The sequence below is a fragment of the Centroberyx affinis genome, unplaced genomic scaffold, assembly GCF_046629955.1.
Source record: "Centroberyx affinis isolate AG114_WGS23_722 - 3 ecotype Tasmania unplaced genomic scaffold, CSIRO-AGI_Caff_v1 ptg006867l_1, whole genome shotgun sequence".
Lineage (NCBI taxonomy): Eukaryota > Metazoa > Chordata > Actinopteri > Beryciformes > Berycidae > Centroberyx > Centroberyx affinis.
This window is the reverse complement of record NW_027283481.1, coordinates 52,381-69,626: the sequence shown is the minus strand read 5'-3', so window position 1 is coordinate 69,626 and position 17,246 is coordinate 52,381. Positions and strand designations below refer to the sequence as shown.

The window sequence follows — 17,246 nt, the reverse complement described above, 5'->3', positions numbered from 1 at the left end:
AGCACAGTTTATGTTCATAAATACTGTTTTTTTAAAGCACTAAGCATTTCTTTTTAAGTCATCCCCACTGGCCAGTAAAGCTATAGTGAGTTCACAAGCCTAGTAGTAAGCCAATCTCAAATGAAGCATTTACCAATACACAGAATTTGATTTTGCAATCGTTTGTGCCATATTCCAAGGTGAACATTCATACAGAATTCAGATGTCAAAAGAATGATGTACTAACTCACAAATGGTAACTATAGAGGACATCTGGCTCTGCCATCATAAATCTACAGCACCGTCAGACAGGCAGCACCATTCACTAACCACCTAATCTAAATGTTACAGGGTTGAGTGTGTCAGTGTAGGTATGTCACTGAGGTTATCAAGTGGCTCCTCCCATCACAGATGTTTCATTGAATTAGACCCACAACATCTCCAGAAGGCTCAACAGTGATTTCTGGTGTCACAGAACCACACCCCTCTACACGAAATACAGCTAAAGTCGTTTCCACTAACATGGACCTACATTTAGGCTTATCTCTAGTTCCCAACATTAATTATAATTTCTAAACTTGCTATTGATTTTGACAACAACAACAACAGGATAATGGGACAGCTGCTGGCTCAGAACAGCCCACTCAGCAGTTCAGTAACCAAATTTGTGTCAAGAATTACCTACTAAAAGGACGACTGATTCTACTAGTAGTAAACCAATCTCAGAGTTAGTCCATGACCAAAAGCTTGTACTGTATACAAAATAGTATCATGAATTTTCCTGACCAAAAAAATCCAATTCAGTGGGGCAATGAGAATTTCCTTTTTATTTCATAGTCAAACAATATATGTAACACAGGTATTTTAAGTATATTCAGTTCTGGAGAGAGTCTGTAAACATCTTTTTTCTAATTGGGAAAAAACAAACAAAGAAAAAAGAAAACGACTGATCTGTATGCAGTGTGAGCTTTCAGTCAGGCTCTTAGGGTTGGGGTTTTCAGACCAGATGGCGATGATGTTACCCATATGCCAAGAACTCAATAACTAGATATGATCCCAAATGACTTTTTGTTGGAAATTCTGAAGTAGCTTCTGAAACAGCATTTTCCACTGCCATTATTAGAAATGAGAGTCCAGATGATCACTCAGAATAATTCTGTTAGGAGTGATTAGCTCTGAGTATGCCTTCTAGGAGAACTGTGGACCAAGACCGCCGGAAACAAGCAGCCCACGGCATTACCGAGCCATCTCTACTTAGGGAAGCCTTGATGCGTTTTCTTTGTTTTGACCATACCATCGAGCTCATGGGGAAGCATGTATTAATAAGGAAGAGACCGATACCATAGATATGCTTAATATCTAAGGTTAATGCTGAGAAACTGTAATCCTGAGGGAGGCAGTGTAGCTGAAAGGATTCCACTGACAGTCTTCCAGGTTTCATGTGAAACTACAAAGGCAACATCTGTTGTTGATTCAATGCACACCACATGGTATCGTGTTACCTGTCAGATAAAGAAGGCAGTCAGGTCTTGACAAGTTGCATGCTGACATGCCGTTCCACATTATTCTTAAGAACCCGCTGCGTCCTCAACGCAAAAGTCTCATGGGCTTCAAATGAGCAACTTGTTGTTATATAGATCATCTCTCATCAACACTTCTGAGAAAGATCACTGCTATTGTATCCTCAAAACTAAGCACTTTTCTAAGAAAAAAGGGAAAAATACAAGCAAGGTTTTAGGATTCCTCAGAGCTGCAAGAAAGAACTGCTGAAAGAAAGGGGGATTTAACGCGTACTTAAGGAATAACCAAGCCACGGCTGATGATGGCAAGTGTAATCCTTACAAGTCACAAAGAATAATGTCACTGAGGCAGAGTTTCATAAAATTTCAGAAAGTTCGATACAGTACAGTATAATCACTTGGACTCAAATGGACAGGCGGAATGAAAGGTTCCAAATGTTAACTACCTTTACATGACAAAAAATATTGCAAAATATATAGCCTGTTAATGTTTCTACATTTCCTTTCAAGTGTTTGTGGGATGAAGCATCACATTTTTTAACTGTTTAAACTTTGAAGAGAAGAAATGACGCCGTATTAAGTCCTTTGCAATATGTAGTTGGTAGTCCTTTGTATAACATTGCCCACTGAAGCATCTTACTGAATTTGTGTTGAAGTTAACAGGTGGTACTTCAAAATCCCACATATGTCAAGTGGGGCAATGCATCGCTTTATCAGTGTCTTTCACTGGCCTCACCACACTCCTACAGCAATTACTGACTGAGCTCTGTTGAAATCCCATCTGAAGTATCATCCATTAGTGTAAATGGTCAAAAGGAATGCAAACAAATGCACACCTCCCTAGAATATGTTTTCTTCTCTGGTTTAACTCAACAAAGCCTGGTTTAGATGGCACACTGGCACTACAACAGGGCTGCAGCACTTCGCTACTGGCCTCATGTTTGGTTTTCAGACATGTGCACAGCCTTGATTTTGTCTTGGACTTTGATTTAATTTTACTCACTGTTGCTTGGACTTAAACATTTGTGTTAAATGAATTAAGACCAAAGCAAATAATCTCAGATAAAAAAAATAAAAATAAAAAATATACTCCATGTAATACTAATATATTACTGTCACTATGAGCACAGCAAATGGTGATGATGGCATTGGTTTCAGGGTTGGGCTCTCATGTATAAACTGGAAATAACCGCCTTGCGGTTGTATGCCTCCGCCAATAAACTTTGTTTTATCATTGCAAGAACAGTCTTTATTTATTGAACATATATAATTAATGTGATTATTAGGTCAACTTAAAGGATTTTGGTGTCTGCAAAAGTAAGTGACAGCACTTTCACCGTTTTTGTAGAATGACCCAAGATCGTTTTCTCAGCTACAGTGGTAAGCAAAACATTATGATGTCACAGTGAAGTTGACCTTTGAACTTTTGGATATAAAATGTCATCACTTCATCATTTTATCCTATTAGACATTTGTGTGAAATTTTGTCATAATTAGCGTATGAATTCTTGAGTTATGGCCAAAAACATCTTTTGTGAGGTCACAGTGACCTTGACCTTTGACTGCCAAATTCTAATCAGTTCATCCTTGAGTCCAAGTGGACGTTTGTGCCAAATTTGAAGAAATTCCCTCAAGGCGTTCCTGAGATATTGCGTTCACAAGAATGGGACGGACGGACGGACGGACGGACGGATGGACGGACAACCCAAAAATATTATGCCTCCGGCCACGGCTGTCGCCAGCGCAGAGGCATAATAAAAACAAAAAAAACTGTAAATTGACTGAACAAAAAAAGAAACATCCATTCATACATTTGTCCTGAGTCCTTGAGTTTGATAAAATGCTACACATGCTAACTGTGTGAATATGTATTGTTATAAATAACAATAAACCACTTTGGTTTTGTGTACAAGAGAACACGCTTAATATCCACACTCCGTCAACTCCCACAATTAGCCATAAATGGCTGTTGAATTGCCTCATGTTTGGCAATTTGGCATTCAATTTCAACTGATATGTCAACAAAAACAACAAAAAATGACAGGAAACCTAAACAACATAACCCTTCCCGCATGTGAAGTTGATCACTGGGGATGATGCAAAGTGTAAGCTATTATTTGAAGGCATTTGAAGGCATTGACACCCAATTATACGGCTCTAGTGTATTTGCTCTCTGGAACATGAAAGAACAAGGGAGTAGGGCATTCTGAACATCAGTTTAGTTTGACACAATAATCAATACAAGTTATGTGAAATATTTCACATCACGTGCAAACAAATTTAGGAAAGGGATTTCCTTATCCACTTGCCTAGTTCATTGACAGAAATCCCAGGGAATACGCATGGCATCATGAAAAGGGACAATTTCCATCTTTAAAAAGTGAAAGCAATTATATTAAAAAGTATACTAATTTAGAAATAGCACAGTTGTACCTGTAAGCCTGTCTGTACAGCCTGCAGGCCCTCTTAAGCTGCACGTGGCAGTTTATTGTGATGACAGCAATTAAATACCCTTGTTATTTGTGTGCCAGTGGTATTATGACTTATCCTATGCCCTGCTCTTTGGAGCTGGATGGAAATGAGGTTTTAGGAATCCAATGTCTGTTCACCAGCTGAATGCAACACACATACACTAGTCCATTCTCAAAGGACCTACCCATGAAACAGAGGATAAACCATACAAGTGGTGAATGTGACACAAGAGGACCTCATGAGGGCTACATAATACACTATATTCTCAGAAGCTCAAAACAGACAATGAACGCAGGCACTGTCCTAACTCCTAGATTTAATACCACACTAAAGTGGGGATGTGTCTTTGTGACCATACATAACTTGACTCTGCTGGTTACACACTGTATGACACAGGGGACAACTAGCTTAGGCCCAAATTAGAAACAGTGTGCTATGTCAGCTTTGTGCAGCATCAGCATTCTCTCAATCTCTCCCTGTGGCTCGCCTTCTGCCACATCTAAGCTGGTTGTTTGGTATAGTGTAGTAAAAACCTATAGGGGTATCAGATAATGCCATATACAATGCTAGAAAGACCAGACTGCAGCAAGTGTGTACCCTGAAAATTAATGATTTTCTAGCTGAAATCAGAATTTTGACATTTGATTTACATCATAACGCAATCTTAAATCTTATTCTAAATGTCCTGTCCTGAGCTAAGGTCAAAAACACAACGCTTAAACTAAAGTATCTCTGAATCAAATATTCAGTTCCTGTGATTTTCTTCCACCTTGCTAATATCAACACAGATTGGTGTTCTCATCAGATCGGGCATGGACACGACATGGATATTTAATCAAAAGGGGAGACCTTCAATCTAACCAATTCATGAACTATATGGGTTTCACTACTACATTCACTACTACATTCAGGAAATATGTAATTTCATCTAAAGTATTTGTATAATCAAGCAAAATAGTAGACATCCATTTGCAGAACCATACGCAACCAATGTCACCAGTAGGACTAAGTAAATAACACTTACCTCAGAAGATGGTTAAATGACCCTCCACCCTCCCACACATCCAATTGATAATGATAATGATTTCAATTTTGTGTGTATTTCACTTGTGTGTAAGAAAGACACAGTGGCAAATGTAGCATGTGGAGACCATTGTGTATGTATCACTGCAGCTTACATTTCTAGCAGCAGAATATCTGACATTATTGTAGCTAACATTCCTGTCCAAACAGTAGAAAGTAAAATCTCCCTACAAAGAACACAATATTATTCATATTGTGCATCCATTGTTGTGCATTTTGGAGCCTTACCTGTTCAGGTGATTCTTCACAAGTATATGATAACAAATAACATTAAACATACCACAAAATTATATATTTGGTGTAAAGAAGTGAGAAATGTTGCAAACTCACTGCTGAAAAGATTTTGCAAAACTAGGTATGCTAATAGCACAGTCATGTGAATATCAAAGGAACAATAATGGCAAGTGAAATCATGGAATACATTATTTTAGAATGTGAGTGAAACACTTGAATATCAAAATCAAATATGATATTAATTAATACCACAAAATCCAAAAGGATTGTTTTGAGAAATTTGAAAAGTTGTATCATCACAGACAATTCTGCAACAATTATAAGGGATAAATTAACATTCAAGTTTCCCACACATCAGTAAGCTAATGGTGACTGCCTAATTTTGGCTTTACTTGATAAACTAACTTGAAAGAATCACAAAGTTTTACCTTGAATGCTCAGTAGGGACCTTAGAAGCCAAGCTTCCCCTCTCTGCCCTGAGGAGGAGAGTCAAATGGCAAAGATCAGAAGTCCACTTACCCCAAAGGGAGAGGTGAGGATCACAGCCAGGATGGGAGGCCCACAACACTATGATCAAGCCTTGCCCGCAACCCAACACCCATTATTTGAACAAAAAGAATGTAGTTACCGCTGGGTGGTGTTGTGCTGACACTAGGACAGCAACTATTGTGTTCATATTCCCATGTGAGTCTCATTTATGATTCCCATGCATCAAGCAGAACAGAAACAAGTGACACAGCAGAAAAGTGTGAGTGCAAAGCAAAAGCGGCACCTACCTTGAACACCCTTCATACACATTATTAGCGGAGAAAGCAATTATAAATGCCAATGACTTTATATACTTCATAGAGTATGAGTATATAATGCCACACACACTGCAGTCATAGTTCTATGGATACATAGAATTAAATAAATAGTACCTTTACTTTTACCTATGAGATTTGATGGAATGTTCCATGAAGAAAGCAGATTCCAGACAAAAAGGGAGAACAAAAGGAGAAGAGACACCAATAACTGTCATGGTCAAGTTGGAAAAGGACAGAGGACAGGAGAAAGAGGCTTGATGGCTAAATATATGTGCAATTATAAGTTAGGAGATGTGTGACTGTAAAGTGACTAACAGTAGAAGGTAGATGCAAATAAGCAATACTTCAATCGCATCACTGCCCTGCTGCATGGTGGGATATGCATTAGCCATACAAATGCGAAGATGAGGCGAATGCAGACTCAGAATGGACAGACTGTCGGTTTAGACACTCAACATGCAGTCCGGTGGCGAGGACAGAGAAGGATTAGCTTAAAATTTCAGTACGCTATGTTCCACAATGCATGCATTATATCCTAATAATGTAAATGTAAATGCCCCTTTGCTTGAAACACATCATCATGAAACAGCAGAATGTAGATATGAATAATTAAACAGAAAAAAAAAAGAAAAGAAGTTTATGGAGAGATGTGACATGGCTACCCAGCAGAGTGGGGAGTAGAAAGCCAAATGAGCTTGAAAAGGGGGTCATACCAGAAAAAAAAAGTCACTGGGAGAATGGAAATCAAGTAGGTCATTCAAAATAACTGAAATGACAGCCCATATCTGAAGCTTCAAGCCTGAGTACCCCAGCTGCACAAGAGTTAGAGGCAGACACATTTCTGAGCACAATGGGAGCAGGAGGAGGGACAATGGAGGAACGAGGGGAAAAGGAACAGATCCCATACCTTGGTCGCCCATCATCAGGTGTGCCAGACCTTAAAGGAAAACAAGAGCACAGTCAGCAGAGAACAAGGGATCATGGGAAGCTGTGTGACACTGACGCACAGGCATCTCTTTCAGTCTAGATGTCTGTGTTACTTGAGGAGTGCTGGGACAGGGAGGAGTGGGGCGGAGAGAGAGGAGGGTGCACAGACAGGGTTGGCTTGATGAGCATTTAGTCAACCAGAGCGGTTGCAATGCATCATCAGTCACTTACTAGAGATATTTCAGAAATCAAAATTCAGGTTGGCTTATTTTCCCAGATGAGAAGCCCACACAGACTATCAACCCACCTACCAATCAATGACCAAACCCAAAGACAAATGTAGCTTAAGAGTGTTTTTATGTTGAACTTCAACAATTGTAAAATATGCTCATATCAACAATTGTAAAGTATCCACATAACATTTGTATCATACAATAAAAAAAAAGAAAAAAAAGGAAGATGGATTGGACATGGTCTGGCCATCCATTTGACTGAGGCAAATGTGTACAAATAGCATAAATTGTATTGCATTCCTTTGAATGGCACTGTTTAATGTAAATGCACAATGTAGATAACATTTAATCAAACTACTTATATATGAAAACACATTAACAATACACTGTAGACTCTAGGCGCAGCGCTAACTGCTTTGTATTGGCTGGCTGTTCCAATTCCTGCCAATAAGCGTTCCATTGACATCCAGGTGAAAACTTTTTTGTGTTGAAATTTAACTCTCCAACACTATCAGACAACACATACACCATTCGAGTAATGTGGTATTATACAGTCAAAGTAGCTGCCTGCTAGCTAGCTACCTGGCTAATGCAAGCCCTTGTTAAGTGAATGGACTTTAGTTGGAACCAACCACCTTGTGATGACTGATAGAAATGAAATCTTTGATTTCAGTAATTCCCTTTAGCTCGATCATCTGTCCACTACCACAATATTCAGACAGTGCAGGTACCACTTGATAGTGCCGGTGATTTAAAGCACAGACTAAAAATGTTTCAACTCCATGGAGTGTCAACGGATGGGAAGTAGAGCGTCTGGCAAATGGAAAGAAGTTAGCATTGTGTGAAGAGTCTCTTTAAATATGGTTAAGGGTATCATGTCACTTTTTATTATAATACTTACCAAGAAGGCATTTCTCATAATTCAGCCAAATTAAAAGGAACATCTCCCAGATTGACAGAAAAAATATTACCTAGCAGCAACTTGTGATAATGATCCAAGTTTTTGCATATTTCTAATAGAATATGGTGTTTTTACTACGTTAATACTGATTAATACATTTGTAAATATTGTTGCTCAGTTATACCATCATATTTCTGATAGTATTAGCCACTAGGAGCAATTTGGAGGAAATTAAATTCTGCATAAGGCATAAGGCTTCAGCAGTGTATCCATTTTCATTTGAATTATCTCCAGACATTTGAAAACAGTGTAGCCTATTACATTGTTGGAGAAGTGGATTCATGAATGGGGATTTAGTTGTTGTTGTTATTTACCTTTTAGTACTTTATTTTTATTACTTTATTATTGAGTAATTTGATCAAATTGTCGCTCTATTTCAAGTTAATACCCTACCAAGTCAAGCATTTAAGATGTTGAATCATGAGTTGCAAAGCTGGTGAATTACAATCTTATTCTTCAAAATTATATGAAAGACATAATTTAAGTCTTAGTTTAATCAGATGCGTGAATACAAATCACAGAGTAGCCTGTGGATATACAGTATAATTTGTATGTAAAGCACTGTGTCATAAAATTATGACCAACAATACGGTTCCCTCAATTTATTTCCCATAAAAAAAGAAAGGCAAAAAGCTGAACCATTGCAAGATTACTTACTTTAAATGCCAGAGAAAACTCTATTCAGAGGGTTTTAAAACACTGGTCTAGACCTCTTGTATTTTCATTAGCCTAGTTTGTCCGCCATTACAAATGATTGCATTTTGGGAAACTATACTATTATGTCCAATATCAGAGAATGATGAAAATCTGATTAATCTGACTTACCATTCCAGTAATACCAATGGATCATTATCAGTATTGAAACATTTGCTTACATGTATTTGAGGAGTCTTAGCCATGAAAACATGTAGGTATACAAAATATAGCAAGAATGGAAACTAATGATTAATATACCCACCTTCAGCATAGTTGTCTTCTGGAAGCACGGACGGGCAAAGAGAGAGAGAGGAAGACATTCATTAAGCAGCATGCAGACTAGTACTAGCCATTGCATGTCGTCACCATGCAAGGCATTAAACATCACATGCAAGTGCCCCATTATAACCCCTGCAGAGGAAAACTTGATTTCTGCAGAGGCCTTCAGTTTGTTGTCCCAGTGCAATCATTACCTCTTGAAGTAATTTATGTGACTCTGACTAAAGCAGGCTTTTCTTTTTCTTTCAAGATCATAGCTTGGACAGTACACTGACCTGGAATACAGGACAGAGTTGTAGTTGTATAATATAAGGCTATTTAGGCCTTGACAGAATTAGCATGACCCTTCTGGGTACTATTACAGCATGTTAGGTAAGTTTAAGAGACTACTTCTAAAAGGTTTTCAAACAAGTCCTGGTTGGTGGCAGAAGAAAAATGATATTTGTAGGGGAAATTATATCTTATACTTGAAAGAAAGATGCTGTTTGTTCCACTAACATTCCAGACAGCAGACTGTTGAAGAAACATTACCCCTGTACGTATTCATCAAGTTTGTTTTCTGCAGGCAGACTGTTCCAAATTATAGTCTGTTTTCTGTCAAGTTCATCTATGTTCTGATATGTAGTATTTATTTTGGCTGGTCAGCAGCATCCAACAGTGTTCCAACAGTGGGATGCAGCCAGGTCATCCTGACCCTCTGCTCAGCTCTTTCCAGTAAATGATAAACTTGATGATTATACAACATGGCCGAGAGCGGGTTAGTTGGCGAGGCTGCGTCCTGTTTATGCGCAGACAGTTCTGCAAGTGTTACTGCAGAGAGAGAGAGAGAGAGTTGGAGCAGGCTGTGATAGACGTTTGCCTTTATGTCCTGTCTCTCCCTTGATCGATCACTGTAATAAATCTCTAAACTTTGAAGGAGCTCTGTCTGTGTGACTTTGTGTTTCAGGTGTTTCCCTAACACATTACAATTAAAAGTTAAGTCTTGATTATAGGGCATGGGATGCTCAGGGGCTATGAGGCACACAGTTAAGCTCAAGGCTGGTTTATCATGTTGGGTTAGGGTGATTCAATCCTTTATTCATTTGACACATTTTCAAGCAGGTTAAACTGATGGGGTTTAACTTTCAGTATCATAACAACTATTTAATACAACAGAATCAGTGGATTTCTGTGTAATATGTTTTGTTTTGTTTTTTCCCCTAAATGAATAAAATTGCACTACACTGTATGTGATGAAATGCACTGCAAGAGAACACTCCTAAATAAATGGAGTGGTTGTGGTATAGTAATGCCTCTAAGCTTGCAGAATGGGCAGTGGGTCTAGTGTTATTGGAAGTCTATTCGGGTGATTTGCTCAAATTATTGAAAACAGCAACCAGTGAACACATACTGGCAATGCACAGGGAGATTGCCTTCCGAATAAAATTGACTAAGGAGTAATTTTGGCTGTCAAAGTGAGGTTTGTGGAAGTGAGGAAAAACTACTATGTGAAATCTGTCACTCTAATAAAGGAGATTGAGAGAATAATTACTTGTTGCTAAATGATAGCAAATAGGTGCGATAAATTTCATGCTAACAGTGGGAAAATAAATAGATTTCACAAAATGATGTGAACGGAAACATGCATAAACACTGAAATGAGAGGGTGTAAAAGGCCATAAACCGCCTATAAAAAGAACAAAAAATAAGTCAGTCAACATTGTTCTTCATTCTTGTTTAGCTTTCAGACTGATTCCTGATTTACAGTACTATTTAAATATTTATAATCACAACATATGCAAAAATGCAAAAAAAAAGTTAGAATTTGTTGATAATACACCAGAATTTTCAATCATTTCATGATTTTTTCTTTCATCTGACTTTTCACCAACATAATTAATGTAATGAACTGAAATCACTTTTCATAAGATGTAAACAAAGACAGATAAGAGCATGCAAAGTCTAATTAATATTTGTTAAAAAATAGTTCTGAAACAAATCCAATTATTGTAACCGTGTGCCTGGTTGTATAGGCAACAAAGCCCAGTTCCCATTAGAAAACAAACTCCTACCTCTTTTAAATGGTTTCTTGCCCACATTCAAGCGATTAATTGACCAAAAACTTACCATCACCACTGGTTCCCCTTCCAAATCAGACACCATGCACAAAACCAAATCATCATTTTGTGAACAAATTACAATGCAATAATACAATCCACTTTTTTAATCAGTTAACAAACCAAGATCAATCTTGTTGAATATTGTAAAATATAATTTGGTTTATATACATTTTCCAATGCTGGCTGTATAATGTGAAGTATTCTGACTACATATCAAATACAGTCGTGCCTTGTTTATCCAAGCCCATCAGGAATGGAAGTTTGTTTTGGAAAAGTATTGAAATTCTGAAACCTTTTTCAGAATATGAAATCTGCACGCAATGCTATGTACAGTTCAATTTAGTCAAGTTTAAATGTTTTCAGCTACATGTGTCATGTAGAATATATTTCCACATTTCACCAGAATGTTTGGATGTCTGAAGTTTAGATGAGTCTGAGATTCTACTGTAAATAGAAAACATGTGCACTTTGTTCACAAAAAGGTAGCTTGATGATGAGAAGCACGCTGCTGAAAAAGCATTCTGACGTGGCAAGCATTCAGCTGGCAGTTGCAAAGTGATCACATTACCAATCAGAAGAGAAAAGAAAAGAAGCAAGACCGTTTCCTGGTGTCAGGACCTCAAAGAGCGCTTTTTGACTCATACATCATGCCACAGAAATAAATAATTAGCTCAACTCCCTGAGGTGTAACTGTAGTCTTCATTGCATTTGGCATTTCAATTCAAATGAGTGACCTGTTTTAGAGCAATGAATTGTTTTTATTTATTTATTTGTTTAGACTGCCAAAAGATACATAGGGTTATTACATTATTAACATTTTATTAGAGTGCTTCCCTTCCTCTAATTATTAGTAATCAAAACCAAATTAAATTTAGATTCAGAGGTAGAGTGATAACTTTATGCTATTTAATTAAATACAATTTGAGAGGCATGCTATATATATTATGCTACACTATTATATCTATTATAATCTGATTGTGTAGCACAATATGTTACATCACTAAGAAAGATCTACACACAAATTAAATCCCAACAGTGGAGAAATGGACATGGAATTGAACAGTAAGCCTCCCCATTTCAAATGTGTAATATATAAGAAACAAAATATCAGGTCCCAATAGCAAAATTATTTGATGAAGGATTAGACTAGATCTAATTCTTCAAACTTGTGCACAATGGTTTCACGCATTTCCTCGAATTCAACTTCAGCAGTCTTCTAAGAACATAAATGGGGTTTCTTTTGTAGTATTTTGAAGAAAAGAAGCTTTTCTCTAACAACAATATCACCTGGCGGGGACCATTAAAACAAGCCCCCAATCACACACACTTTCTTTCACAAATGTACCCAGCTGGTTACATCCTAATCCAGAGAAGTAAATCCATTTAATCCCCTTGACAAAGTGATCCCAATGCCATTGTGCTAGTAACACTACACCAAAATGCACTCAACTCTCTATCAGACGATCTGCATCTGGTAGACGGCCTTGTGCTGTTGATCATGGTCCAACAGCAACACATGCTATACAGCCCATGGAAAATAACTACATTACATCTCAAGCCGATGCCTCGCCGGATCAAACATCTGGTGTGTGTGTCAACAAAAAATCCACAAGTCAGTGATTGTGAATAAATCTATGAATCCATTTTCTTCTCCATTTACTTCCTACAGACATGAACACCTCGACATAACCTTGACCCTCACATAGCCTCCAACTACAAGCTTAAACGTGTGACAACTGATTAACGCCAAAGTGACAGGCGGTAGAATGCCAAGCTAGCAGCCTCAGTTCACCATTACAGGCCGCGCTGCAGCACACTACCATCAGCCAGAGCAACACAACGCCATTATGGCATCCACGTCTGTCCTGCAACTTGTCTGTAACCACGGGCTGTTTGCTGAAATAGACGTGGCATGTGGGGGGAGGGCTGTGGGTGACGTTTGATTTCACGTAATGAAGCATGTGTCACATTCACTAGACACAACATTCAGCAATAAAGGCCTTTGATACAACTCATTCTTCTCTTCCATTTGACAATTTTAGAACATTTTGTCAGTTTGAGTTGAGCCACTGTCATCTACTCTTACTGTCAGCAGCACTGCAGTGGTTTAAGGCTGTTGGACAGCTTTTGTCTCTCTCTATTATCATTTCGTTTTAACTGGATTTATAAATTTGGGACCTTAGAGGTACTAATTTTAACTGTGAAATATGACCCAGAAAATCTCCAAAAAATAAATGCAAATCTTTTATTCTTATTCTTTTTTAATTCTTACTTATTCTTACTCAAAGTATGTGCATTCATAGCAGCCTATTATTTAAATAATTGCTTTCAGTTCAAAATGATTTCTGCAGCACGTTCTAAGTGAGCTTAATTGTGTGTGTAATGTAGCAGCCCTTAAACAAATTGCCCCACTTTCTCTTACAGAGTTGTGTACTTTAATCTACGTTTATTGCAAAATTTTCAAACTAAAAGTCAAAATCATTTGCAACTTGACTCTTAAAATGAAGTTTGACACAACTGAATGTGTGCATGTTCTGTAAACACTATGCCCAACCTCATGCAGGGATTACCACACTGCTGCATTTTTTCCCCCTCATTATGCTTATTTGGTAGCCTGGTCGGCTCGGAGGTGTGAGGTTCAGATAAACAAGGGTCTACTGTATAATTACCAGGGTTATGAAAAATGAAAAAATTGTTTAAATGTTACATAATGGTAAATATTCTAATTTACAAAACAACTGACACTAAGCAATGAAAGCAGTTCATTTCCTTTTTAAATAGCCTCAAACTGAAATAGTTTATCATGCTGCCATTACTTTGACAAACTAGGTCAGCCACAACCAAGTTTCATTGTAGAAAGGCTGGAACCCAAATTCTCATCGCTACCGGTCCAAGTGAATATTTGAACCTCCCTTTAAAGCTGCTCTAGAGAACCTCTCACGTTGGCGGCTCCAAATGACAGCAGCAATGCTCATGTTCACCAACCAGGCCAGTCCAGATACCAAGAGAAGAGACAAGCACATGATCCAACACTGGTGAGCAGCTTTCTGCAGACGGAGTGCTCGCTCACTCACTGCTGTTTAGGACAACTTTTTGGCACATGACCCCTTAAAATGAAGCAATGGCTATTCACGACCCCCTGGCTGCATATTCAAAGTAGTGAACAGTTAAACCACAGAATGATTTTCCCTTTTCAGGTTGTTTCATTTGATTATCAGAGGAGGCCAAGAGGCTGAAAACTATTCAGTGTTACATGAGACAAAAAAGCAGAACTAAGAGAAAAATCAGAAAAATGACACAATTGCATGTTTTTTTATCCCATAAATTATCTCACAACCCCCAGTTTGAATTATGGGGAGGAAAAAAACTAGCATAACAGACTAACAATAAACATTACACTTTTATAATTTATCCATTACTTCTCTATTTCTGCTCTGATTCTGGCACCATAAACTAAATACTGCTATTTTTTTTTTTAACAGCCTGGTTTGCTTGTTGTGGAATTGCTCTGGAAAGGAATTGCTCCTGGTTTTAGTCTTGTTGTGCCTCTGTATTTGTTGTCAACTTCTGTAAGCCTGTTGTAGATTTAAGTCACAGTAGGGTGACTCCCACAATATACTTAGCGAACAAACTCATCTAAGCTCCTACTGTCCCATCTTATTGATTCATTCAGGTAGGAGGTTTGGCCTGGATGGTCCTAAGATGGCCACCACTTCAATTTAAAATGAGTAATACTGATTGAAAGAAAAACATCACACAATAAATGTCCAATTAAAAAAAAAACACAAAACAGCATAATAGCATAACAGACAGAATTAAGACAATAAATACATATTGGGTGGTGGTCTGTAAGTTGAATAGAGTCAGTGTAGAAATGAGAAAGACCTTCATGCTTGATTGGTCGCCTGTGGTTCACAACAGCTGTGAAAGCACCTTCTGCTTAACTTACTGCTAGACCTGGGCCTATAGTATTTCAATGCAAAGTTATACTATAACAAAATGTATTCATTTGGTCTATATCTCATCTGAAAGTGGCTTGCAGTTGTTACTTACTCGACTGAACAGTCAGCTACAGTAGCTGTCCTGCCTTGTTCAGGAACATAAGAAATATCTGGTTTGTAGGTAATTCTATAGACTAATGTACATGGCTACAAAAAGTGATCTACTGATCTAACTACTGAGATTTGAATTGCACTGAACTACCACTAAATTACTGCAAAACATAGTTAGAATAGTTGGTTTAATTACACATACAGCAGATAACAACCCTCTAACATTTTATGAATTTGGACCTTCTAGCAATAACAATAAAAGCTTAAAGAAAAATGCAATGTCCGTTTGTCAAAAGCACTCACATACAACTAATGTGCTGCAATATCTCTCAGAGCTTATCTATACAATTTGGTCTGAATTCACATGAAATAAGAGTTATTGTTAAATTTCCCCTATTGGTGTGGTGTTATTAACCATGAGATACTAATGTCATCACCATATTTGCAATAACAAAGATGAACAGAAGGCTGTTTTCTGTGAGGCACTGAATTCAGCGCCAGCCCATTAAACAGCTGCATATTTGAAAAATAGTAGGAGGAGGGCTGCTCTAAAATCCCCCATCATGGAGGCGCTTTAAGGGAGAATATAAAAGCCTTGCAGCAAAGGTCAGTGCTACCAATGGATCGATTTGTTGTTAAATTACAATTTGGACCAAATCAAGAGTAATGAGTATAAGTGTGGTCTCATCTCTTAGTACCACAGCCTAAACCTAATGCATCTATCTAACAGAGGAGTGTTAGTGGCATTACACAGCTCGCCATCTCCCTCATTATCCTCCTCAAGCAACAGCGAGAGTGGAGAGAGAGGAAACGGGCGGAGTGACCAGCCACTCTGATGGAAATCAATAGCTCCCACAGCCGCAGCTATAGTGCAGAATTTCTACTCTCACCAGCTGAGCCTGTTACCGGTGCCACATTTATACTTTCAGAACAATACGGTTTTCATATCGCCTTTCGTTAGTCTAAATGTGATCGCTTTATTGACATTTATCCTCAACAAAACACATAATGATGGGATTCCTCAAAGTAGAATCGTGTCAGATAACTCGAGCACAGTTCAAGACACTTGCAGAATAAAAGCCAGCGTACACATAATTTGTTCTGGCGGCTCACATAAGGCCATATCAGCGTGACGTCACAACAACAAAGAACTTACTTCCGGGTGGATAACGTCAGTGGTGCTGCATCGGCGCTACAGTATTTTTTGTGTTATTTAACCAAAGTAAGACCCCTTTTTAAGCTCTTGTGATTAGAAATGCACAGGCATTATGTAGTTCTGGCTGTACAACGAAAAAGAGACGTTCCTGATGTCGTTGCTGTTGATATTTGTTAGTGTATAACCTAACATAACCTAAATATATAGCCTATTTAAGCATGTGTCCACAAACTACTATATTTTACCAAAATGTTTAGAAATTATTAAAAGTTCTGTTTTGGCCACTGTCTTATACAAACTAATCATAACTTTCTGTTTTTATTTTATATTATGTTATATAGCCAAACAGTGACAGCCAGTGACACAAAGTAGGCTATTGCCGCTTTTCCACTGCATAGTACCGGCTCAACTCGCCTCGCCTCGACTCAACTCTACTCGCTTTTGGTAGTACCACTTTGGTTTTCCACTGCCGATAGTACCCCCTCAATGTGCCCCACCCCCCAAACTGGTCGTCATAGCGACACTACAATGGAGGATATCGATATTTTTTTCTGACCCCTCCACCAATTATGTATCTACCCCCCGTACAAATGCAGGAAATTTGTTTTAAATTACAATTTTTTTCTGAACCCCCCCCCCCCCTCCGAAACAGGGTTCCCCCACCTGCCAAATCCCACTTTAACCCCTGTCAACAGCGGAGTTAGTTAGCCTACACCATTGGTCGGCCGTGGCACATGGCATACTCATAC

General features: G+C 38.2%; 1 protein-coding gene across 1 annotated transcript in view; it reads right to left on the bottom strand.

Annotated features, from left to right (window-relative positions):
* The window catches only part of LOC139639148 (neurexin-1a-like), a 253,518-nt gene that overhangs the window by 225,027 nt on the left and 11,245 nt on the right, over nt 1-17,246 (bottom strand). Inside the window, 3 exon segments of the mRNA XM_071513215.1 lie at nt 6,209-6,220; nt 7,002-7,031; nt 9,174-9,191. Coding sequence (XP_071369316.1) covers nt 6,209-6,220; nt 7,002-7,031; nt 9,174-9,191 — 60 coding nt within the window.